This window comes from Lissotriton vulgaris, chromosome 9 (genome assembly GCF_964263255.1).
Source record: "Lissotriton vulgaris chromosome 9, aLisVul1.2, whole genome shotgun sequence".
Taxonomy (NCBI): Eukaryota; Metazoa; Chordata; class Amphibia; order Caudata; family Salamandridae; genus Lissotriton; species Lissotriton vulgaris.
In genome coordinates, this window is record NC_141697.1 from 929,315,093 (window position 1) to 929,340,097 (window position 25,005).

General features: G+C 41.0%; 1 protein-coding gene across 1 annotated transcript in view; it reads left to right on the forward strand.

Moving 5' to 3' along the window:
- The window catches only part of BSN (bassoon presynaptic cytomatrix protein), a 767,226-nt gene that overhangs the window by 652,940 nt on the left and 89,281 nt on the right, over positions 1 to 25,005 (forward strand). The window contains exon 5 of the mRNA XM_086939535.1: positions 11,829 to 18,671. Within this exon, the coding sequence (XP_086795661.1) occupies positions 11,829 to 18,671 (6,843 nt within the window). The remainder of the gene's footprint in view (positions 1 to 11,828; positions 18,672 to 25,005) is intronic.

A 25,005-nucleotide genomic window follows, 5' to 3' on the forward strand; every position in this document is an offset into this window, starting at 1 on the left:
GAAGAAGTAGTTGGGTACAGGGTCTTGCAGGGATGGTGGGATGGGTTACAAGCCTGGTAAAGGTTGATCCTGGCACACTAAGATTTTTAATCCAGAAAGAAATATTAGAAAGTTTAATGGAGCAGTCATTAATTGTTAAAAACTTTAGAATTGTGGTTGACTTGCTACAACTGGATGAATCCGTACTTTTAACCCTACTGCCATATCAATTAAGGGCCACTTTGAGGCAGGCCACTTGGAAATTAAGTTTCACCAGGGATAGGGAAGCTCGTATTTTAAAGAGAGGTACCCACAAAGCCATAGACTCCTGTGTGATAAATAAAGTACAGTCTTATATCTCTTGGAATTTGCCCCATGGAGTTAGCCGCTTTTGGCTATTATTGAGGCACGGTATGCTCCCTTTAAACAACATACTATCTAAATGGTATGGTTCTTCTCCGGTTTGTAATCTGTGTAATAATTCTATCCAGGACGTTAATCATGTGCTATTTATTTGCCCCACTTTATTATTGTATCGGCGTAAATGGATAAGACCAATTTGTCTACAATTATCTATCTTTTCGGCCTCTGCACTAACAGATTCTATTTATGAACCACCAAATGAAATGTTTTGTCATAGAATTTTTTACTTTTTTAATTGTTTTTTAAATATGTACTAACACACATTTATATGAAGGATATAATAATCAACTTTGGCTTTATCTGATGTTTTATAGTATTTAGGGCATAAAGGATATAAAATATTTTAATGTTTTGTATTTGGAGATTTACTTTGTCAGCTTTCGCTAATGATTGTAGAAACCTTGTTGTACAAAATTTGTTACTTATATGTTGTTGGCCTTTTAGTTTATGTGGATCTCTTTGGAGTTCCAAGGACATAAATAAAACGTGAACTTGACTAATCAGTACTCACCTTGCTGGCTGCACCCTATATTTTCCCAAACCATTTTGGTCAGATACTTTGAGGCTTGAGTCAAATTTCAAGTCTGTGGAAATGGGAAGAGGATTACAAGAGGTATTGAAAAAAGTACCAATGCCCTCCCCCCCCTAAACCACTCATAATCCACCCAGGTTAACAGTTCTCTTCAAAACCAATCTTATTATAATTTACAATATTTTCCACTGTAACAATAAATGTTACAATTGGCAGAAGGTCATAAAAACATTCACTAATTGTCATTGAGCTTTTATAAGTGAATTCTTTACGGAATCATAATGTGTAACTCCATCAAAAAATCATTATGGCCATCAGACATTTTACTAATACAAAAAAAAGTATTTGTTAAGAAGATTTCTTAAAGTCCGGTCGGAGGTACTTTGTCCTCTTCACAGCAACACAGAAACGCTTGTTCCCAGAGAGTTGCCAATAACAAATTGTTAGATCTTCTTATCGGGCCTTCTAATTTATCTCTTGGATTTTCTGAAGATTAGGTACTCTGTTGTGGTAGGCCCGTAGCACTGTAGGAATGTAGGACGACTGTACTCACCTACCCTCAGCTCCCCTGTATTTGGGAACTTTTACTTGCTATTGTACAATTAAGTAGAAGGAATCATAACTGTTCAAAAACTTAGAAGTCGCTCCATTCAAATGAAAAGGTCATCAGTTTTAACAAGAATAAAAGGAGACGATAGAAAGTCTCTCTATATTGGCTCTTTAAAGGGTCTTTCTTCCATTCTAGAATTCTTTCCAAAGTTTGAACTCACCACATCAGAAGAATTACACATACGAAAGAAAACCCTGAAGATGACCTCGCCTCATAGGAACTCCCCCAGAATAACAGACAGAGAAGATGCCTCTCGACGAAAATCCCCATTAAAATTGGTGGACAAAAATGTACCATCTTCTGTAAATATGTCTATGATACTGGAATTAAAGAAGAGTACCAGTCAGCTGTATTCTCTGTAGTCTATACCTGATCTTGACTTGAGCGCAGTAACTTATGCAGGGAAGCACAAAACTCCAAAATAGACACTTAAACTCTTCAACAGCACTTAAAGTGATGATCTTACCCATGTAAATTACCTTTCTTGCTCACCTGACTTTCCTATTTATAGCTCCTTTAATCCTTCAGGACATTGTGTGCAACTCTCTGAAGCTCTCCACACTCTTAGGAGACTTTTAGAGTCAATGAGGCAGCTTTTTTTAAGGAAAAAAACACAATAAATTCAGATCATATTCTGGAACCTTGAACAGCAGTTATGAAATCCATTATGTTACCAAAAGATATTCTTGTTCCATTAAAGGTAAGTGAGGAAACATTGCTTGGAGGGACAAATAAAGGAGCTGACGATGGAAAGTAAGGTAGTAGAGATTAATTTAAAACAATGAAGGTCACAGGCAACCCAAAAAGGAAAAGTTAGAGTAGGTCACAAAAACCAACACAAAACTAAAGATTTAGGTGCAGTATTCTCTTTGCGCAAATTGTTTTCTGAAGAGATTGAAGATTCTCAATCATATCCAAATCCAATTTCTTCTCCTTACTTTCCTATTTTTAAAAAACAACCTACTATAAATGGCGTTGAAGATACTTATAAACTAAAAGGGGAAGTAGGAATAGATTATTCCCAGAAAAGTAAAATACTGTCATAAGAAGTGGGGAAGAAGAGAAAGCTCAAGCGTAGAAACTCTAGAAAAGGTCCAAAATGGATAAGAGTAAACTGAAAGGAAGACCGTTTGGCAAATAATGAAATATGTACCTCCATTACTATAGACCAGGACCAGGAGATACCTTCCGGCTCATCTCCTTCCATTCACAGAGTTGAAGGTGAGTTGTTATATCCACAAGCTCCAGAATTTAAAGTCACTCTTTTAGTATCAGAGGAGTGAGCACTTAAACTTTAAGACTCTGCATTTGTAATTAATATAGAGCTAATGACTACAGTAGTAGAAAACTGAAAAGTATCTTATCTCTCACTGATTATTGAAATTGTTGATCTTTTTCCTAATGACAATAGTTCATTAAATAGACAAAGATACCTTAAGCTTTTGCACACTCACACACAATTGCCCTTTCTTCAGTAAAACTAAAAGTGGTCTCCACCCCAATAAAACATTATTTGGACATGATATAAGTTGAATTTCAGTCCATCGTTAATTAGGAAGGATAGCGATACTTTACATAAAAATGGCTATGATGTAAACACTATTCCTCTTTTAAACTCAAAAAGTTCCCACAGTTGCATACTTGACAAACAAAAAGCACCTAAACGGGTTTCTCCAGTTAATGTTCTTAGCTGTGTAAGTACCATGTGCCATTTAGATTCTTTTATTATTCGTGTTAACTCAAAAGGCAGACAAATTAGAAATCGGGTACTATCTAGGAATTTGGCAGGATTCACTGAACAGAATATCGCCTTGCTTGTTGATTTGAGATCATCGATTATTTGCCTACAGGAGACTATGCTTGCTAATAAACTCTTTTCAGATTTGTACTTTGTAATAGAGGTTCCTAGGCAACCCATCTCCAAAAGCAACCCTAAGGGAGACCATGCCATTTTGTTTTCAATAGAATATTATTGGGACTTCGAGATTCATACCTTGCTGTTTAAAAATATGTAAGGCATTTGTATTATTCCCCCAAGAAGGATAACCCTCAAGGTAATTCTCTTTTGATATTCAACGTTTATATTCCCCCTGATCAGCTAAATTATTCTATTTTGAACAAAATATTTGAATATATTGAAATAATACTAGATAGCAGAAATAATTTTAATGCACTTCTGCTGAGGGGAGATTTCAAAGCTAAAATTTCCAACGCAGCCTTGAACATATATAGGGATAAAAGAGCTCGAAAATGACTGGAATATTCAGGAGTTCGCCTATCCAGTCAATCTTAAAGTGGCTAGGTAAGGGAGATTTCTTCTGGAGTTATTACGTAGGATAAACACAGTGTTAATAAATGGAAGGGCAGATCTAGTTATCTCTGCGTCACACACTAGAAGAGGTAACACAGGCTCCTTTTTATTGCCTATATAGTTGCAGACTATGATCTTTATTCTTCATTTTTGGAAGTCCATGTCAATTTCCATCCAGGCAGTGATTGTGCCATTCTCTGTACAACTTTGTGTTTATGGCTGCAAGAATCAGCAAACTGGTCTTTCAAGACAGGTAACAGCGAAGCAACTGTACATTCGAAGCAGGGTAAAATATTTTGGAATTCCACATTCTTATATGAATAAATCCCTATTGTACCATTGGAACTTTCCCAAGGAAAAGGATGATAACTTAATTGTTGTCCTTGAAAACGTTATGGCACAAGTAACTAATGAGATAAAGTTACTCAGTAAATCACTAAAAAAGAGGGAAACTGTAACAAGAAACTAAATGTATAGGACATCACAGTAGAAATAATTAATCGTACTGGCCTGCCATTTTCTGAATATTTTGTCTGCAAAAATAAATAAATTCTCCGGTAAAAAAGGGAAAAGGATTTGTCTAACCTTAAAACAGAAAATAGTTAAACAGAAGTGATTCGATATTCAGCAGGCGAGACAAAAAGCATTATGGCAGTTCTGGAGTCTAATTGTGGCACACAGTGGAACCAAAAGCGCTCTGCCTATTGTCTACATTCTAGAACCAGTCTGGACTGAATTTATTTCAAATCTCTACAGGAAAAATACGCCTTTAGAATCTGACAAAAGGATATCAAAACTCATACCGGATACAGTGAACTCTTCGGTGGAAATAACTCCTCTAACAAGCAGTCAGATAGAAGCTTATATAAAAAGAGCAAGCGCTTCTTCAGCAATGGGGCCAGATGAAACACCTGTAATAGGTTTAAAAAAGGATCCAGAGGCATGGGGAAAACGTTAATTTTCACTTTTTAAATATTGCTTGAAACAGGATTGCCTGCTGGCTCCTCCCCTTTCCTCTATTTATTTGCATGATTTACCTGTACGATTTTGAAATATCCAAAACTTTCCACCAAGTATCGCATCTTTTGATTTGCACTTTTTAAGGTTCGCAATGATGTGGTTTAATTCGACCTAGCCCAAATTTGCCTTCAACGAAATATGGATGCTCTAAATACTTATGCAAAGGAGAATTCCTTAATTATCAACATATCTAAAACTAAAGTAATGACCTTCAATGGGAGAAAGCAGTATCGCTCCTTTTCCTGGAAGCTAGGTGGAAAATCCCTAGAAGTGGTAAAAACATATACATATCTAAGCAGACTCCCAGAACCTGGATAGTAAACTGCATCTCACACATTTGCATAGGCCAGTGTTTTAAAAAAATTCTATTCAGCTTCTGTAAGGAGACATTTTAATTATTTATTAGAAATGTATAGAGTGAAATTCCCTTCTTACTCACATGTGCACTGCAGCACAAATCAGTTAGTAAATGGTCACCCTAAATCTATACGAAGGGAAGGTTTTGCGAAAATTAACAACAGTGAACCAAGCAATTCCAGTTCAGGCATTGTAATTCAAACTTACACTACTTAGCTGTTTTGCTATACCTATTGCAAATATAGTACATTGGACGTATTGTCTATTACATGCAGCAGAAGGCACCTTTATAGATTTATTTAAGTAGGAATGACTTGCAGAAGTCAAGAAAAACGATACTTTCACTGGAAATCTCACATCTTCATTAGAATAATTCGATTGCAAGATTGAATGCCTGAAATCATGATCTCCTGTACAAATAAGGCACTTTAAAAAATATGAGTTTAAGACTCAGTTATTCTGAGGACAGTATACACTGAAAGAAACTTTAACCGTGTAAACCCTAGGTAGATATCATGGAATATAATCACCCACAAAAGTATTTGCCTCTTTCGTTAGATCATGGAGTTAGGAGGGTTATATTCTCACTTAGGTTGGGTTTTCTTCCACTAAATGCATTCAAAACCCACTGGTTCAGTTCGGAAAATGAAACTAGTCTATGCAATTTTGTAACTTTTTGTATGCTCTGCAGTTGCTGTACCATGTAGCCGTTATTTAGCCCTCTTATATTTTAAATTTAATATAATGATAGTTGGCGAATTTATCAATTTAATAATGTTGCCTTCTAATGAATACATGTTTTATAATGTATTTCATTTTTTGTGTGTATTTTTAAAAACTATTTTATATATTACTAATGCATGGAAATGAGTGAAGAATATTTTATTGTCGTGTAATTGTTGATCTCTGTAGAAGTCTAAACCAGTAAACTTGAATTGAATTGTGAATTGAATTAAAGTCCACTCACAATTCTAAATTCAAGTGCTCCAAATTTATCAATACATGCAACCCACATTTATCAAGTTGAGGCGCTTAACCGCATGCACGCTAGCGGGTTTTCCCGCTGTGCGCTGAAATTTGAAAATCGCGCGGTTTGTGACAAAGCCAGCTCGTCATCCGCGTAGCGCAGGTAACGCCCATGACGAGCTGGCTTTGTCATCCGCAGCGAAGGGGTTAGCCAAGTTGAAAAGTTGCACAATCAACATGTGTTTTGCAGTGTTCCTATCTGTCGCTTTTTCAAGGCTGTTGAAACTAAATAGAGGAGGCAACAATTTAGCAACATACAACTGAGTAAAAAAATGTCATACTAGAGTAGTAACCCATGTATCATACTAGAGTAGTAACCATGCGATTAACATTAATCCAATTGAATCTATCACATTAGCTCTTATAGATGTTCAGTCTTACATATCCAGGTCATAATAAACACTTTCCAAACATTTTAATACAATAATTGCAATCATGCTTAATCGTCAAATGTTCAATAACTAAATAGTACATGTTTCAGCACACATCGGAGGTCCTTTTAATAGGGACAGTTCTATATATAAACTGCCACAAACTGTATTCTCATTATGGCATTTAATGATGAATAGATTAATATTGGATTGCTAAGTAACACATCAAAAGACTAATTATTTCACATGCTTACCCAGATATGTTTGGAAAATAAATCACCTGTGATTTGGTCAGCTCACTAGTCCTGTCCTCCTTGGACTATTGTAACGCTCTATTCTTAAATGCCCAAGTCCGAGTGACAAATAAGATGCAGTCAATCCAAAATGCAGCCGCACGAATGCTGGCTGGGATCCCCAAGTTCGCACCAGTTACAAACATCATTAGGGATCTCCATTGGCTCCCGATACGCAGCCGTATCAAATTCAAATCGCTGTGTATTGTTTACAAGTCACTCAATAATCAAGGTCCCCACTTTCTCAAACAGAATCTTCTCCATCATGTCCCAACCCGATCTCTTCGTTCCTCTATTCAGAACTTCTTGGCTGTGCCTCGCACTAGAACAGTCACCTGGGGCGACAGGCGTTTCCTGGTTGCCGCCCCTAGACTCTGGAACACCCTTCCTGCACATATCCGAGCAAGTCCCTCCCTGTTCACATTCCGTAAACAGCTAAAGACGTGGTTATTTGATCAATAGCCTTGTATATCTTCTTTACCCCAGTTGCTGATCCATCCCTTAACTAGCGCCGAGACGCCCACGGGTATTCGCCGCGCTCTACAAATGTCAATAAATAAATAAAATAAATAAATAAATTGTTCAACCAGAACTCTGGCTCTTTCTCCTATTTTTTGTTCTGATTTTAAGAAAAGTGGCTTAGTGTAGACAAACATACCAAAACAATATGCATAGAAAAACATAACCCATACAACACCAAAACACAACCATTACTACATTGAACAGACATCTACTGTTATACATTTACCCTAACATGTATTATACAAACATAACCAATATCAGGCAATCTGTCATGTATTAATTAATGTTCACAATTTCTCTCCTTAAGTATCACCACCCTATGCGGGACAACACACATCAACCTAACATACAATACCAAAACTGCAACCTCAGTTCTCAAAATACCTCCATCTTCCTTATCTTTAACAAATACCATAAAATTGTAATACCCAACTATCAATTCTCTCCCTTAAACCCAATCAGTTTTATCCCATCCTTCAACTCTCTCTGTTATCACTCAGACTCAAGGCAGGCACTACAAAATTGGTGATCCATCATTTTCTGTTATTCCAACTTCAGCACCATAACAACTTACTCATCATGTTGCTCTCACTGAAAATACAACTCCATTTGGTATCAAACAAAGGTAATTTTGGACAATTCTCGTTCCTATCTCGAGGACATCAGCCAAAGGCATCAGTTTGAACTCCTCTCTTGTATACTGTTGTTACTAAAGAAAATCTACAGCCTCACATCATACTTTCCAATTCCTACTCATACATGTCTGCCTCATAGTCTTGCAGAGTCAAAATCTTATCGGTTCTTATTTCTACTGTTTTTATATTGACACTTCTTCCTCGAAACCGCCAATCTGCACTCACAGGTAATCAGCCCTTTTCAAATAACCATTGTACCTTATCCATCCAATCCGATAACTCTCACCATCCAAACGAAAAGAAAAACTAATAATCTATTAGCTGTCACACTAGATTCTGGTGGAAAAGAAGAACAAAGGGGCACATGCATCATTGTAGGAATTTGCATTTCCTAAATAGCGAAAATTAAGGAATCGCTATTTAGGAATTGCAAAATCTTATGCATCAAGAAATCCTAAATTTTTTTAGGATTTCTTAAATTTCGGAATTTGCGATTCCTTAATTGCGAATCGCAATTAAGGAATGGCATTACATTGATTCCTATGGGCCTAGAGGCCCATAGGAATCAATGCTGTTTTGCATTTCTTTTTTTAGGAAATCGCAATTTGTTGATGCATTGCAAGGGTGCAGAGGGGGGTCCAAAGGACCCCCCCCTGCACCCCTGAAATGTATTTTAAAATGCATGTTTCACACACACATGTCCTAAGGACATGTGTGTCTGTAACATGACACTTTTCAAAATGCATTTTTGTGCTTTTTGAAACAATTTCGCAAATTAACACGAGGGTCAACCTCGTGTTAATTTGCACTTCCTATTTCCAAATTCGCATTTTTTTTAAAAATGATGCATTGCATTTAAGGAATCGCACAAATGCGATTCCTTAAATGCATTCTCATTTTTAGGAAATGCAAAAAAACGATTTTTGAAAAAATGTTTCATGCATCCCAAAAACGTATTTAGGAAGCGCAAACGGCCGAATTTACCGATTCGCACCGTTTGCACTTCCTAAATAGGTTGATGCATGTGCCCCTAAAACTCGGATGATGGACCCATAATGAGAAGAATAAAAACCGTGCCCTAAATTACATTAAAGGAATTGCACGTTGCATATTTACCTTTCCCAAACGCGTAATCTTCAATATTTCACATACACGTAGTAATCAGTATGTTTGAAAGAGTTTTTTTTTAATTGTCACTTGATATTGCTGTACGAAACGTTAGTGTTTTTAGCTGTATTCAATGGATTTTATTAACTATGCAATAAACTTATTCTGATTCTGGTATATTGCAGGTATGCTCACAAGTAATAACTGTTCTTGAACAGATTAAGTGCATTTGTAAGTCTAAAGTATTACAGATCTAGATGTCCTCTCAAAGACTTTAAATTGAAAAAGTCTTTATTTCACCTGCAACAAACAGATTTGAAAAATGTAATAATGTGATGTTTCTGTTATGACAGACAGTATGCCAGTGTTAAAAACATATGTCTAAATGTACAGTGTTCCATTTGGATTCATTCAAAATGATTTCCGAAATTTAGGGAGCCTCAATAAGTGCAAACCATAATTAATCCCTGATAGTAATCAATGCTGTACAAGTCTTCGATTTTGTGTAAAGTGTGTTGTAGTCAACAGCCAAGTGTTAGGTACTTCTGGTGCAAATGCCAGTGTTAAATTGTACACATTTGCAGAAATAATTAACACTTATGAGGCTCTCGTAGGTCTCTTTCTTGCCTACAGGGGTGTAGTCGGAGAGCTCCTCTAGCTGTGGGATTGACAAACACCTGGACAGGACTTAACCATATATACAAGGCTGACACTCATGGAAGGGCGGAAAGCCATAACACAACTCTGTAGGGCGGTTCATATTAACTTAGATGTAGACATCTCTATAGTACAATCCAACTGGATGCGTGCCTTGGGCAATAAACTTGTTGATAAGGCTGGGAAAGGGTGTTAAGCCATCTCCCACAGGTCTCAAATAGCCCGATTCAAGCGCTAGATGTTTTACTTTTTGCATAGGGCATGCCTCACCCCAAAAAGAATAAAGATTATGTCACCCACCACCAGATGAATGCCCCTGGTGTCGGGTGAGGGAGCTGAGTTTTAGCATATGGTGTGTATGTGCCACGAGGAATCAAATCACTTGGAAAAGGTGATAATACTTGGAGCAAATCACAAACAGAACTGGTCTATTCAATGCCAAATGCTGCCTTTTGGAGGGGTCATACTCATGGCCACAAAAGGATAAGATGACAAAAAAGGACAAGATGGCAAATAAATGTATAGATTTGTCACTAAATATAGCTAAAAGGGGTATTGCCATCACTTCGCAATCCCAGCTGGTATCCTGAAAACAGAGTTGGTTGAAGCTGATATTGCACTGGCCTGAAATAGAACTGAACTGGCAACTACAAAAGATTAGGTAAATGGAGACATACTTAAAAATGGGAGGACTTTTCTGACATCCTTCTGACCTATTGATGCAAGAGAATAATGATGATCACTTTGGGTTGGTCACCTGCCCCCTCCCCCTCCCCCACAGGTGTACTGGGAGAAACGGTGGAGCGTCATCCATGCACATGAGTGGAACTACTTCAAATTGTCTCCTGTTGTACGCCTCATCGGTGAACTGTACGACATGCCAGCAATGGATATTTGATAATAATATTTACTCCCTGCTTTTACCATCCTTATTGCTTCCTTATACAATGTATTACCCTGTTCCCTGAATCCACTTGATTGAGATGCACGACCTTGAGAAATGTTATAATCTACTCGTTCTTTTCACCATGGTCACTGACGACGAATAAGAATCATATGTTCATCATTTAGTACTGTCTATTGCTGTCTATTGTACCATGACAAATGTTACAATGAAAGCTAATAAAATACGTTAAAAAATAAAACATTTAATTGCCCAAGTAAGTTCTTAGGAATACTGTGTTTGCCCCTTGGTTGTTTTGTCAGTGTTAGAGACAACATATCAACATGGATGTCAGCTAAGTCATTAGTGCTATCTTGTTACTCATTCTTCACATAATAAGAAGGTCAATTGCAAATGTTTTTTTTCAGTCTTAGCTAATGCTTCCATTGTGTGCAATTTCACTATTATCATGTCCTCTTTTAGTATAAAGTTTTTGTCAACACAATTTTCAACAGTTGAAACTGTAAGTTGTCTTCTAATCAAGAAGTTTTAGATGTCACTTTGATCAGCTCTTTTAGCTTACCCGCATCTTGCTTTCTATGTACAGCACATAGTCATTGGACATCTTTTTGAACTAAACAAATTAAACTGTATGCTACTGTTCTCTATGTAGGATTTCCTCATTAAACTATGTGCAGTCAGCAATGGTGCCCACTAAACACAGTCAACTTTTTAACACCTGCTCCTGACGTGGTTGATAAAACATACATTTGAAATTAATCTTGAAATATTACATAAAATTAAATTTAAAAGATGTTTTCTTCAAGAAGTTCTGTTTTTCACTTTGATTAGTAAGTGATTTTAGTAGCATACACCCATAACTTCTTATATCTAAAAAATATATGCCCATATGATCCCAGGAGAGAAGAAATAGCATTTGTGTTGCATAATATCATATACATTGTCATGACACTATTGGTGAATATTTCTTTTTATTTAGATATTGAGGTATATTATTCTAATTCTATTTATGTATTGTTAAACCACCATTACAACTGTGATGTTTTAACCATCTGTAAATGTTGTTCCTCTTTTTTTGCAGGACTCAAGCAAGTCTTATCCTCATGATGTGTCCCGCAGTCCTCAAAGCCTGAGTGACACTGGCTACTCTTCAGATGGAATTTCTAGCTCACAAAGTGAGATTACTGGCCTTGTACAGCAAGATGAAGAACAGTTGAGTGGAGCAGGGCAGTTGGAACGGAGCCCACCAAGTCCTTCTGAACTCAACAAGCTTGAAAGTTCAGTTCGTCCTCTGTTAGAATCCAAGGGCATTTCCCGAGAACAAGCAGGAAAAATGTTCCGGGAAGAACAAAGGCAAAAACAGCGCCCATTGTCACTTTCCATCTCACCTGAAGCTTTCGACTCAGATGAATCACTGGAAGACATCATGGAAGAGGATGAAGACTCTATGGAATGGGAGAAACAAAGGGATATAAAGGAGACCGTTGAATCCTCAGATGATATTGGAAGCAAGATGCGCCATGACTTTGTAGAAGACAGCAGTGAAGGTGGTTTTTCCCCACTACCAACCAAGCAACACAAGCCAGAGTTCACTGCTGAGGAATTTATGAGGCAACAGATTCTGGAAATGAGTGCTGAAGAAGATAATTTTGATGATGATGAAGAAGAATATGAACATGTCAAATATGGCAGTACTAAAAGCAACCACAAATCTGACTCGGAAAAAAGCAAAGATGGGGCTTCATCCAAAAGGCGACTTCCTCACAATTCCAATAATATGTATGCAGAAGATGGGGAAGGAATGGAAGCCATGGAAGATGAGGATGTGACAGCTTCACAAGGAGGACTAAGGCGTTTTAAAACAATTGAATTAAATAGCACTAATAATTATGGTAGAGATATAGAATTGAGCCATCAAACAGACCTTAGTTTAGAACGAGAACCTGAGTTAGAGATGGAAAGTTTGACGGGTTCTCCTGACGAAAGATCACGGGGTGAATATTCTTCAACATTACCCGCAACAACACCTAGTTACACATCAGGCACCTCACCCACTTCCATTTCATCACTAGAGGAAGACAGTGATAGTAGCCCTAGTCGAAGACAGAGACTCGAAGAGGTTAAGCAGCAGCGAAAAGCACGACATCGCTCCCATGGCCCCCTATTACCAACCATTGAGGACTCTTCTGAGGAAGAAGAGCTACGAGAGGAGGAGGAACTTTTAAGGGAACAGGAAAAAATGAGAGAGGTTGAACAACAGCGCATTCGAAGTACTGCACGTAAAACAAAACGGGACAAGGAAGAACTGAGAGCACAAAGAAGGCGGGAAAGATCTAAAACGCCCCCTAGTAATCTCTCTCCTATCGAAGATGCATCACCAACAGAAGAACTCCGGCAAGCTGCAGAGATGGAGGAACTTCATAGGTCCTCCTGCTCAGAGTATTCACCCTCCATAGATTCTGAGGCTGAAGGCTTTGATATCATAGCTTCTAAGCTGTATAAATCAGGCAGTGAGTACAACTTGCCCACCTTTATGTCGCTGTATTCGCCAACAGAAAAAACAGCTGGTACCTCAAATTACCAATCAAGCAAGCCACTCAAAAGTGCAGAAGAGGTGTATGAAGAGATGATGCGAAAAGCAGAAATGTTCCAGAAACAACATGGTCAACAAACTCAACAACACATGCCTTACAGTAACAACTATCAACAGGTTGGATATCGGATGGAGGAAAACCAGAATCAATTTGAATATCAATATATTGATGAGTACAGCTATGACAGTGGCCAAATGGGCTCTAAGCAAAATGACTACCAAAATGAATTATCTAAATCGGGAACAGTCTATGAGGAAATCCTGCAGACGTCACAGAATATTTCCAGGATGCACCAGTCCTCATCGCTCGATTTGTCTATGCAAATGGAAGACAAACCCAGTATAGAAAAAACGTTCCAGGAAAAACAGTTTCTTAATGCAGAGAGTGCGTATACAGATATGCTTAAACAAAATAGTGGTCCGCTTACTCCTGGAACAAGTCCAACACAGCTATCGGCACCTGTGTCCTTTTCCTCTTCTGAAATCAGTTCCGGAAGACATATTCCTGATGTTAGAGTTACACAACATTTTTCAAATTTGGGCCACCAGAAACCTAAACTGCATAGCTCCCCTTCAGCGCCTAGCTTAGGATCAAAGGTTGTACCCACTACATGTCAGTATAGCAAAGGTTCGAGCACTGCAACAAGTGGAACTTCCATGAATCAGTCTTTCATAACTGATGTAACAAGTGCCCCTGTAAAGCACAGTAGTCCTCATTCAGCAAGTAGTTCAGATGTGACCTCTGCAACTCCGAGCAGCAGAGGTTATGCTCATTCAAAAGTGTCCCCAGATTATTACAGCTCAAATGAAGATCTTCATCGAACAAAGAGTACTTCTGCCATCAGTGAGTCAGCAAAAGATAAGCCCCAGCAAACAAGTGAAAGCAAATCAAATGCATCTTTAACATCCAAGGTCATTTCTTTCTTCAAGAGTCCAAGCCCACCACTATCTCCTACTTCCCCAACACAAAGTCCCACTCATTCTTTTCCACGAATAGTTAGGCCCTCTAGCCCTGTTACTGGAGATAAAGCAACATCAGAATTTTCTTCTCGGCTGCAAAGTGCAGGTAAAACATGTACTGCTTCTGTTACTTCTGCAACTTTAACATCATCACCTATGGTAGCTCAAGGAACGCAAACGCCTCATCGGTCTGGTGCTCCTCGTCTATCCCGGCAACAGTCATCTCAAGAAGAGCCATTTATGGTCATCACATTAGCATCAGATGCAGCAAGCCAAACTAAACCTATAAGTGTAAGCTCGTCAGCTTCCCCTACCACCACTCCAACCAGACTGAGCCGTCACCCCTCAATACAAGGTCACCAGGAACACTCATCATCTAGTTACACCAGAACAGTAATAGAAAGAGCACCTACTTCCTCGTCAGCCATCAATGTGAGTGCTGCAAAAGGGCATGCTTCTTCTGCTCCAGACACAAGTGTAAATACGTACACATGGGGAGCATTGCCTGCTGAGAACATTTCTTTATGTAGAATATCTTCTGTGCCTGGAACATCAAGAGTAGAACCTGGACCAAAATTGCAAGGTGGCAGTGCTGTTGATCTTCGGACAGTTATAAAAACAGCCCCAATCATTATAACAGATCAAGGAATGGATCTTACATCCTTAGCTACAGAGTCAAGGAGGTACTCCCTCACCATGGAACAGTCTCCGACTCGACAATCTACAGCTGTGCAACCCTTGATAGTAAATCTAAATTCCCAGGAACAGCCTCATGCTGTTATAAGCACTGCTACTACAGTGAGCATAACAGTTGCATCATCCATGCTGGTTTCGCAGCCAAAGCAACCTACGGTGTATGGCGATCCCTTCCAGAACAGAGTAGACTATGGGCAGGGAACTGGAAGTGCAGTGTGTCTGACCCAAGTGAGACAGATTGAGCATGCAGGTCAGTCTGGTTTCATAAGAGGTACTGTGCACAGTGGTGAAACGTCTACTTTTGAAGAAAAGGCAGAAGTTATGGGCAGTCCTCAGCACACAATGTTCACTAGATACAACTTGCCTAACCAAATGACAGCTTTAGTTCAAAAAGAGGTAGTAGCTATTCAAACCACGCACGCCCAAAATGTTGTTGCTGTCAACACCATGCCTAGGCAGATTCAGCAGGATCAACGTGTAGGTTCAACAGAGATTTATAGAGGGTTTCCAATGGAAATCAAATCTCATACTCCTCCCTTGAACGTTCCTGACAAACAAACTCATGACATAGTGGTACAGTTGGACGATATGGCAGCAGGTACGGTCACAAAGTTAGTTAAAGAAGAACCCTCTGCTAATGCCTTGGACCTTACAGGAATAAAGCCAGAAAGTCAAGTGGCATGCTGTGATGTAGTCTATAAGTTTCCTTTTGGCAGTAGTTGCACTGGCACTTTTACTCCACCACCCAAGATGCCCGAAGTAAATACCATGGATCCAAATCAAGTTAGACGCCCAGGAGTCCAATATTACGGAAACAAAGGGCAAGATATTTCAGAGACATACTCCTATCGTGACCCTTCAACTGCTGCAGCTCAGAATGTGTACGAGGAGCAAAAATATTACCCCCAAAATGTCACTGGACGACTCCAGCCATCTATGTCAGACACGAACCTTTCTGAAATGGGTTTGAATTATTTCCCTATAAAGAATGATCAATCATTCAATGGTGCAGGCGGGGATGCTGCCATAGACTTGACAACAATGAATCATTCCTACAGCACTGGTTTTACTGACTACATTGGTCAGGGACTGCAGTATGGCTCATTTACTGATCTCCGCCAACCCACAGATTTATTAAGCCATTCACTTCCAATGAGGCGGTATAACTCCCTCTCCAATATCTACTCTGACTACAGGTTTTCCTCTAGAGGTGATTTGTCTAATTTCCAAGAGTCAAGCCTTGCACAGTATAGTGCAACCACAGCTCGTGAAATCAGTAGAATGTGTGCAGCCCTCAACTCTATGGACCAGTATGGAGGAAGACATGCAAACAACCCTGATCTTATGCAGTACGGACCCAATTCCATCAATGCTGGAGCTGTACGAAGCGGTATTATGTCTGCTGAACAAGGCATGAAATCAAACATGTTGTACAACCCTAACTTTCCAGGAATCCGGCAGAATTTTGGAAATTTAGCCCAATATAATGTACCTGGTGCTCGCCTTGGAGCAGTAAGGCAGATGTATCCTTCAACAGCAACAGTAAGAGCAGCAGATGGCATGATTTACTCAACTATAAATACTCCCATAGCTTCAACGCTTCCCATAACAACACAGCCAGCTTCGGTATTGCGACCAATGATTCGAGGTATATACAGGCCCTATTGCACAGGAAATCTTGCTGCTGTACCATTAGCAAGTCTAACCAGAGTACCTCTCGGTGCTCCAAGAATTCCACTCCCAACCCAAGGTCAATATCGATACCCAAGTCCTAGCAGGTTTCCACCGACATCTACTGCCTCAGTAATAGAAGCGCCTATGTATTTGGGAAAGCCAGTTAATGCCCCTTCTGGGAGTACTTCTGCAACGACTGATAGTCTAGCGACAACTGTACCTCCCACACCTGCTGCAACTGTTTATAAAACAGAGCAGACAGGTTCTGGAATGCTGGATGACCCCACGATGGCAGCACAAGGAGGGCAAAGTGTCACTAAAGATGTTGGCCAACCCCAACAACCAGCAGTTCAAAAGCAACAGCTTGAATCACAATCATCTGCTATCACAAGCAGAAGCAATATGGAAAAAGAGGAAAAGGAGAAGGAGGAGGAGCGTCAAAGAAAGCAGCAAGAACATATCCTTCAAATTGAGAGGGAGCGAGTGGAACTGGAAAAGCTGAGGCAAATGAGGCTACACGAGGAACTGGAGAGGGAGCGATTAGAATTGCAACGCCACCGGGAGAAGGAGCAAATGTTGGTACAAAGAGAGATACAAGAGTTGCAGTCAATCAAGCACCAGGTACTGCAACAACAACAGGAAGAGCGGCAGACACAGTTTGCCCTGCAAAGAGAGCAGTTAGCACAGCAGCGTTTGCAGCTAGAACAGATACAGCACTTGCAACAACAGCTGCAACAACAACTGGAGGATCAGAAAAGACAGAAAACAACTGTACCCGCTGCTTGTGATGCGACAGTAAAGGTTCCTCCACAGACTGTGTCCGAAATAGCTATAGAAATGCAAAAAACCCTGGCCCAAAATGTACCATACTGGCCACCTATGAGCCAACCATTTATGGCTATGGCTGCCCAAGGGCAGGAAATGCAAGCACAACAACGCTGCGCTGCCCCTCACCGTCCACTCACTAACTCTGCATCGGACATGTCCCTCCAAACTGAAGAACACTGGGAAAGCAACAGAGGCATAAAGAAAAGAAACTCAATGCCTCGCTTGAGGGATGCTTATGAGATGGACGATGGTCACGAGCCTTACATTGTCAAGAAGATAACGGACAGCAGTGTCCAGACGGACGATGAGGACGGCGAAGAAAGGTATTACATGTCGCGGCGACGTCGAACCAGGCGCAGCACCGACTGCAGTGTCCAAACAGACGATGAGGACAATGCTGAGTGGGAGCAGCCTACACGAAGGCGACGGTCTAGGTTCTCCCGCCACTCAGACTCTAGCTCAGATGGTAAACATGATGTATCAAAGGGAACATCAAGTATAGCCATCCAAACTACTAGTGATTGTTCAGTGCAGACAGAACCTGACCAGCTGCAGAGAGTCTCTCCATCCATACACATAACCAATCCAGACCCTAGGGTGGAGATTGTAAAATATATATCTGCTCCTGAGAAGACCCAACGAGGAGAGAGCCTGGCTTGTCAAACTGAGCCAGAATCGCAGTCTCAAGGAATTGTAGTCCCTCAGCTCAATGTCCCTACAACTATAACGCCATATTCTTCGAACATACAAATGGCTACGTCAGGACCCTTGGATTCCAATATGTCTAGACAACAAGGGGTTGCAAAGTTTGAGAAGAAGAAACCTGATCCTCTGGAAATTGGTTATCAGTCTCATTTACCTACTGATTCTTTACCTCAACTTATGGCACGTCAACCACCAAAGTCCCCACAAGTACTGTATTCGCCTGTTTCGCCCCTCTCCCCTCATCGACTACTGGAATCAACATTTACTTCGAGTGAAAGACTTAATAAGGCCCATGTGACCCCGCAGAAGCATTTCACGGCTGACACTACCCAGCGCCAGCAAACCCTACCTCGCCCTATTAAAACCATGCAGAGGTCACTATCCGACCCCAAGCCACTGAGTCCTACATCAGAGGAATCTGGAAAAGATCGATTTTCGTTATATCAACAGCAGTTGCTGCAAAGCCAGGTAAGAGAGTGTGCCTTTGTTTTGATCGTTACATTTGAAGAAACTAAAAGCATAAGTACACCATCATCAAAATTGAGACAATGGAGCATAAGGTATCTCAGCATTGCTTTAATGTACAGCAACCTGTTCCTCCGGCTTGTATGAGGATTGAAAAGTGTCTAAACTGCCATACAATTTTATGAAAATGGTTTCTTCCAGTAGAAAGAAAATAAGGGAAGAAGACAGTTCTTGAAAAAATAGTTGTCGGGTCTGGGTCAGAATTCAAGAAAGTTGTTGATAGTGTTAGAGTGTACAAGGTGTAAGCAAGGGTGTGCAGGGGGACAGTGTGAACTTCTTACAGATGGTTATAAATTCAGTGTGCTGAGTACAGATTGCGTGCAGTTGTGTACGTTTATGAAATGGGATAGAGGCCAGAGACTTAACAAAAGCCTCTGGCAATCACATTGTTGACCAATGGTTGGGTTTTGCATGATTACCAACATTCATGTATTCGTAATAGTTTAAAATATATATTTTTATTAGTTATTTTTCAGAGGAAGCCCTGTGCCATGTCCACTTGTAACACGTTTATCCTCAATAGTTAATAAGAAAAGATCCATCAGTGGATGGCAATGCTATTTATTTACTTAAATTGTTGGTCAAACTTAAAGTACCATCTATGGGAAAGCTGTGTAAAGATAGAATTCTTCCTCGTACAGTGAACAGAAGAGACCAGAGTTCTGGATAAGTTTTCGAGTCTGGGATGAGTTTAGATAGGCCATCTAAGAACAAGGATATACAACAGCAGATTAAGCCTATCATCAGAATTAACATAGTACTCAAAATGGCCGACACAGGGCTCAGAGCCCTGCCCATGAAATTCTCTTCCAAGCAAGTAGTTTGCTATTTTCCAAGCGTGTTACCCTGGAGGAGCTGAAGTCTGATCAGTGAAGATGTGGGAGTGAGTGAGAGAGAGACATAGAGAGTGAGATAGAAAGTGTACCCTTGATAAAAGGAAAAAACGTGGCTTTGCTCGTGGAGCATTTCAGGACTAGAAACTGGAAAGAGATGTATGACTGCTTCTGCAGAGGATGGCCCATGCGGTCACATTCAGGCCATTCGAGTTGAGGCTGTGAGAGTGAAGATCGAGAGCTCTCTACTAGTACCACCTACTGGGGGAAGTGTGAATGGCAATCACAGCTTGAAAAAACGCGAATGTCAATATCCCTAAGAAAGGCCTTGATAGCTTCGTGGTGGAAACTGATGTTATTGATTACGTAACAGCTCTTGATCTACTGTGCTGGATGTAGATAAAGAACATTGTGATTTTCCTTTGAAGATAGATGGTTTTATCAGTGTCCTGATGACATTTTAGCTCTACACAAAAGTAAAGAGCAGGATACAAGTATCTGAAGGGACCCATCTTGAGCATGTTCAGTATGATCTTGGTGCAGTGAGGAACTGTAAGGACAGCACTAATCCACCCACCGCACATGGGATGCTTGGGTAGACACAGTACTGGTTTTGCAGGAGTAAAGCAGCACCCTAACTGACCAAGAGGAATTGCCAGGGACCGAGGGAATAGCTCCACGCAGCCTGGACCCGCCCGCCTGTCTCCAGCCGCCGTCCGCCTGTGAGCCAACGAAGAGCGGGGCCGCCTGGAGGAGACCGGCGAGGGGCTGAGGACTACATCACCCAGCAGCCCTCACTGGGGTCCAGCGTCACCACAGAGCGCCAAGCGGCGCATAAAAACCACATCAACCCCGTCTCGCGGGACGCGAGCGGGACGCCCGGGGCTAAGCCCGGGCAAAGGGCGAGCCCTCTGTGGCCCTCCGGGGACCGAGGAGTCCGGGACGGGGCCACCCCCCCGAGATCCTGCCTAGCTGTCATCTACTAAGGTAAACGCCCAATGCCAATTTAAATCATCTGCACTCGTAAGCTATTACCTCTTTTATCAGCAATATTGCCTACAGTTGAAAATAACTTTGCGAGGATGAGTAAAAGTCGAAATACCCCCGTGACCACAAGATCAGCTACCAGACTGAAAGATGTCACCAACAGCCCTCGTCCCACAATAACCGCCATAGACTTAATGCTACAAAAAACGATCAATGACGTGGCGGATGCAATTCAGGACTCCGAAAGACGCCTCTCACTTACCCCAGATTTATGTTTCCCCGACTTCTCTTTACACACCACAGGTAACATAAACATTCTGGATAACACTATAAACTCTGAGGAGTCTATTCTAACGTTGTCATTTACAGGGCTTCCTAGTCCCCAAACAAGAGACAACACGCAAACAGCCTTGCTTATCTCACCCTCAGGCAACAGTAGGAACAACAGTCTCGCACCTACCGGTGAAAACAGCAGTAGCACCCATATGTCACCTATAGCTCACTTACACTCAGTAGCCCCTTCCTCGGGTGGTTTTACATCTACAACGACGAAACCGGTTACTAAAATCAGTCGCTTGATAAAGAGCAAAACCAGGACTACTGGCACACGAGGCAAACCCAAGTCATCTATTGTAAAAAAACAAAAATCTCACCTCAAGGCCAAACACCTCAGCTTAGCTAAAGACATTTGGTCTACATTTAGACTGGCTAAACCTGCCCCAGAGAAGGCGACCTTATGTCCTTTCATAAGCAGTCAAGACCCAGACCTGTTCTTGAATAAAGAGACGACAGTACCCATAAACACGTCTATACACACCACAGCCAGGGCTGATTATACAACGATAAATACAAAATCACTTCTGAGTGACCTCGAAAGCTTGATCAAGTCCCTTCTGTTACCTATCAGTGAGAGAGTCCTTAACATTGAGAATGCCTTAGGGAAGTTTGAAAGGGCCCAAAATGACGCAACATCCACCTTGCTTAAATCATTGAAGGTATCACAACCAATTTCTACCTTCACACCAGCCAGTAATTCCCTTACTTTGATTAGCAATAAAAACCCCAGGGTAAAAAAAGCCATAGCTACCCCTACCCTTGCTAGTAAGCAAAATCAGCTAAAGACTCCTCTAACCACCCCAGCGACAACTCAAGATAGAGGTACCATCATATCCCACCCAGTGGTAGCCATACCAAGTAGCTCTCAAACCTTACATGATGCAGAGACAGAAGATTGTGAATGGGCCGCGGAAAGTTCCCCAATCAAAATAGCAACTACCCAGGTAGAACAAACGAGACCAACTAAAAACCCCAAACAGGGCATATCTTCAAAACAATTAGGAGCTACCACGACAAAATCGGTGGTAGTAAAGAGTCCACTTCATGTTAACCTCCCGCCTGAATCTAGCCCGTACACCATTGTAATGATTGGTGTACCTAAATTAACGGGGGACAGGGTAGAATCACATGGGGACTTAAAAAATAAGGTGAGCCATTGGCTCACAACTCATAGACCGATCCCTAAACATATTAATGGTCATATTGCACAGGTAAGAAGAGTAGACTGGGTGGGAAACAGATTTAAATCGACCGAGGGTGATTGTATAGTGGTAACCCTTGGGGATAGTCGTGCTGCCAGTTTTATAAGTAGCTGGAAAAGCGGTGTGACAAATAGCTTGATCCGTACCATGGCCTTAAGTTACTTTTATCCAAATAACCATGGTCATTGTCGTACACAAGTGCAGTCAACCTATGGACAGGAGGGGCTGCTTGAGCCAATAGTTGATAATCAATCAGGGGCCTATACTCTGCCTATTGGTCCATATACTCGAACAAATCATATCGACTATAGGCATGAACAGCCATGGCAGAGCAGACCTAGCAACAATCCTAGTAGATATCAGGAGAGAAGCGAGCTTTTTACTCGTCCCCAGCAGCAGCTTTTCTCACATCCCCAATACTTAGACACACAATATGGGGTACCTATTTCTAATAGGTTTGATGCTTTTTATAATATCGACTACTTAGATGAGATCGATTGACAAATCGTATCTCTATCCTCCTACTCTACTCCTGTTGAGCCCCCAACTAAGGTAGCTCCCCTTTATAGAGTATCAAGCACCTGTCCAGAGTGCATAAGTGTTTCCTCCCCGGAGGCCAGTGAAGCGCCCAGGGCAGCTCCTTCAGTACAACTCCAAGAAAACACATTGAACGTGAGTGGGCGCAGCCACTCAGGTTCCACCAACTTAACCCAACGCATAGTGCCCAGTGGAGTAAAAAACCCTCTAACCATTAGTAATGTATCGCAAGAATACTTAATAACAGATCATGGGGTTCAAGCAATCTCTCCTCCCGCAGATCAGGCCCAGATAGCAGGCTTGGGCCTCACTGAACAACGATCCACACATCTTTTATCTTGGAACATAGCCGGCCTAGCCGTTAAGGTTAATGATCCAGTGTGGTTAGCCTATGTAAAAAATTATACCATTCTATGTTTTCAAGAAACCTGGCTAACAGATGAAAATGCACACATTGAGGGCTTTCAAAGTTTCTTCCTACCAGCAACCCCATCAAATAGCGGAAGATCCAAAGGGGGCCTGGCAACTTACATAAGCCTTGCACTCAGCTGCCAGGTCATAAACAGAGCATCGGACAACAAACAGATTCAAATCTTAGTGCTCAGGAATGGAAAAAAGGCACTGACACTTATTAATTTTTACAATGCCGTGTTATCAAATAAGGAGTGTAACATTCTCAAATTACAAAACCTTTTAGAAACAAAAGCGGATAGTCTACCTCGAAATATCATTATCGCTGGAGACTTTAATGCTTACCCCTGTGGCAACCCTGAAACGACACCTATTGGCCTCTTAGGCTGCAACAGGAGGTCTGGCTTTCATTTTGATCACTCGCCCCGAGGCACCTGTATCAATAACTTAATAGATGGTAGGAATCTAACCGTCGCAATGACCACACTGGAGGACTCACACCAGTTTAACGTCCCCACGTACAAAGGCCACGGTAAAGGCTCCTACATAGACCACACATTCCTCTCAAGAGATCTAGTTGATTTAGCCACTGACTTTAAAATTCTAACAAGCATCTTCAGCGACCATAATCCTTTGTCGATCAGGATTGGAGGTGACCTTTTTGATCACAGGAAGCCTCGACCTGATCACGGTGTCTTAAAACCCATCAACGGAAATCGTCGCCTGAAGTGGTCAAAGGTTAACAGCGATTCCTTGTATGATGCAATTACTACTAGCTGTGGTAATGACCTAGATCTTTGTGTTTCTCCATCTACTTTGCCCGAAGCGACTTTGATTGCCTTTGCTGCTGTTGTTGAGAAAATTGGCCAAATGTTGTCAGTACCAATAAAGGGACATCATGAACACCAACCAGGGTGGTTCGATCAAGCCTGCTCAAAGGCCGGACGAGACTTAAAAAAAGCACTTAAGGCTACCCCAAGAGACCCTGTCCTTATTAAGTCACTGCGATCTAATTACAAGACAGTCCTGGCAGCCCGGAAAAAAGAAGTAAAAGCCGGTGTTTGGGAGAAGCTATGTGATCCTGCAATTCTGGGTAATAGCTCCAAGTTCTGGAGCATTGTAAACAAACCTATGTTTGACGTCCCCTTAAACTCTATTGTCGGGACCAATATACCTGAGGAAGAGTGGATGTCACATTACAGCACAATTTTTAAAAGTGATAATTCGCAAGCAGACTTTGTTTTTAAATCTTCTGATGAAAATGTGTTGTGTTTCACATTGGGGGAGGTAGAAAAGGGGATACAAGGATTAACCTGTAACAAAGCACCTGGCCCCGATGGTATACCACCCAACCTATTCAAATCAAACATTCCCTTATGGGCACCAGTCATCACCGCAGTTGTAAATGCAGGAATTTTGGCTGGTTGCCCAAAAGCCTGGGGGTCCTCCACCATTGTCCCTGTTTTTAAGAAGGGTGATCGTGGTAGTGTTACATGTTACAGACCCATATCCCTGATTAACTCAGTCACAAAGGTGGTGGGGGGTATTATCCTAAACAGATTAACAGCCTGGGCCAACGATAATAATATACTGTCTCCAATACAATATGGGTTCAGACTAGGCCACTCCACGATAACCCAATGTCTGAATCTATATTTAATAAACAGTAAATACACCCTAGCAAGAAAAGGGACGATCCATATGGCCTTTATGGATTTATCGTCCGCGTTTGACTGTGTAGACAGAGGCAGGCTATGGGAGGTGCTGTTAAAAATGGGGGTGGAACAAAACCTGGTCAACCTTCTTGTTGACCTCCACTCGGACACAAGAGCAAAAGTCCGTTACACCCATGACTTGAAGGTAACCAGAGATTTTAGAATAACCCGAGGTGTCAGACAAGGGTGCATCCTTGCCCCTTTTCTTTTTAATCTTTATATTAATGAGCTGGAGGAGCACTTATTAAAAACTGGT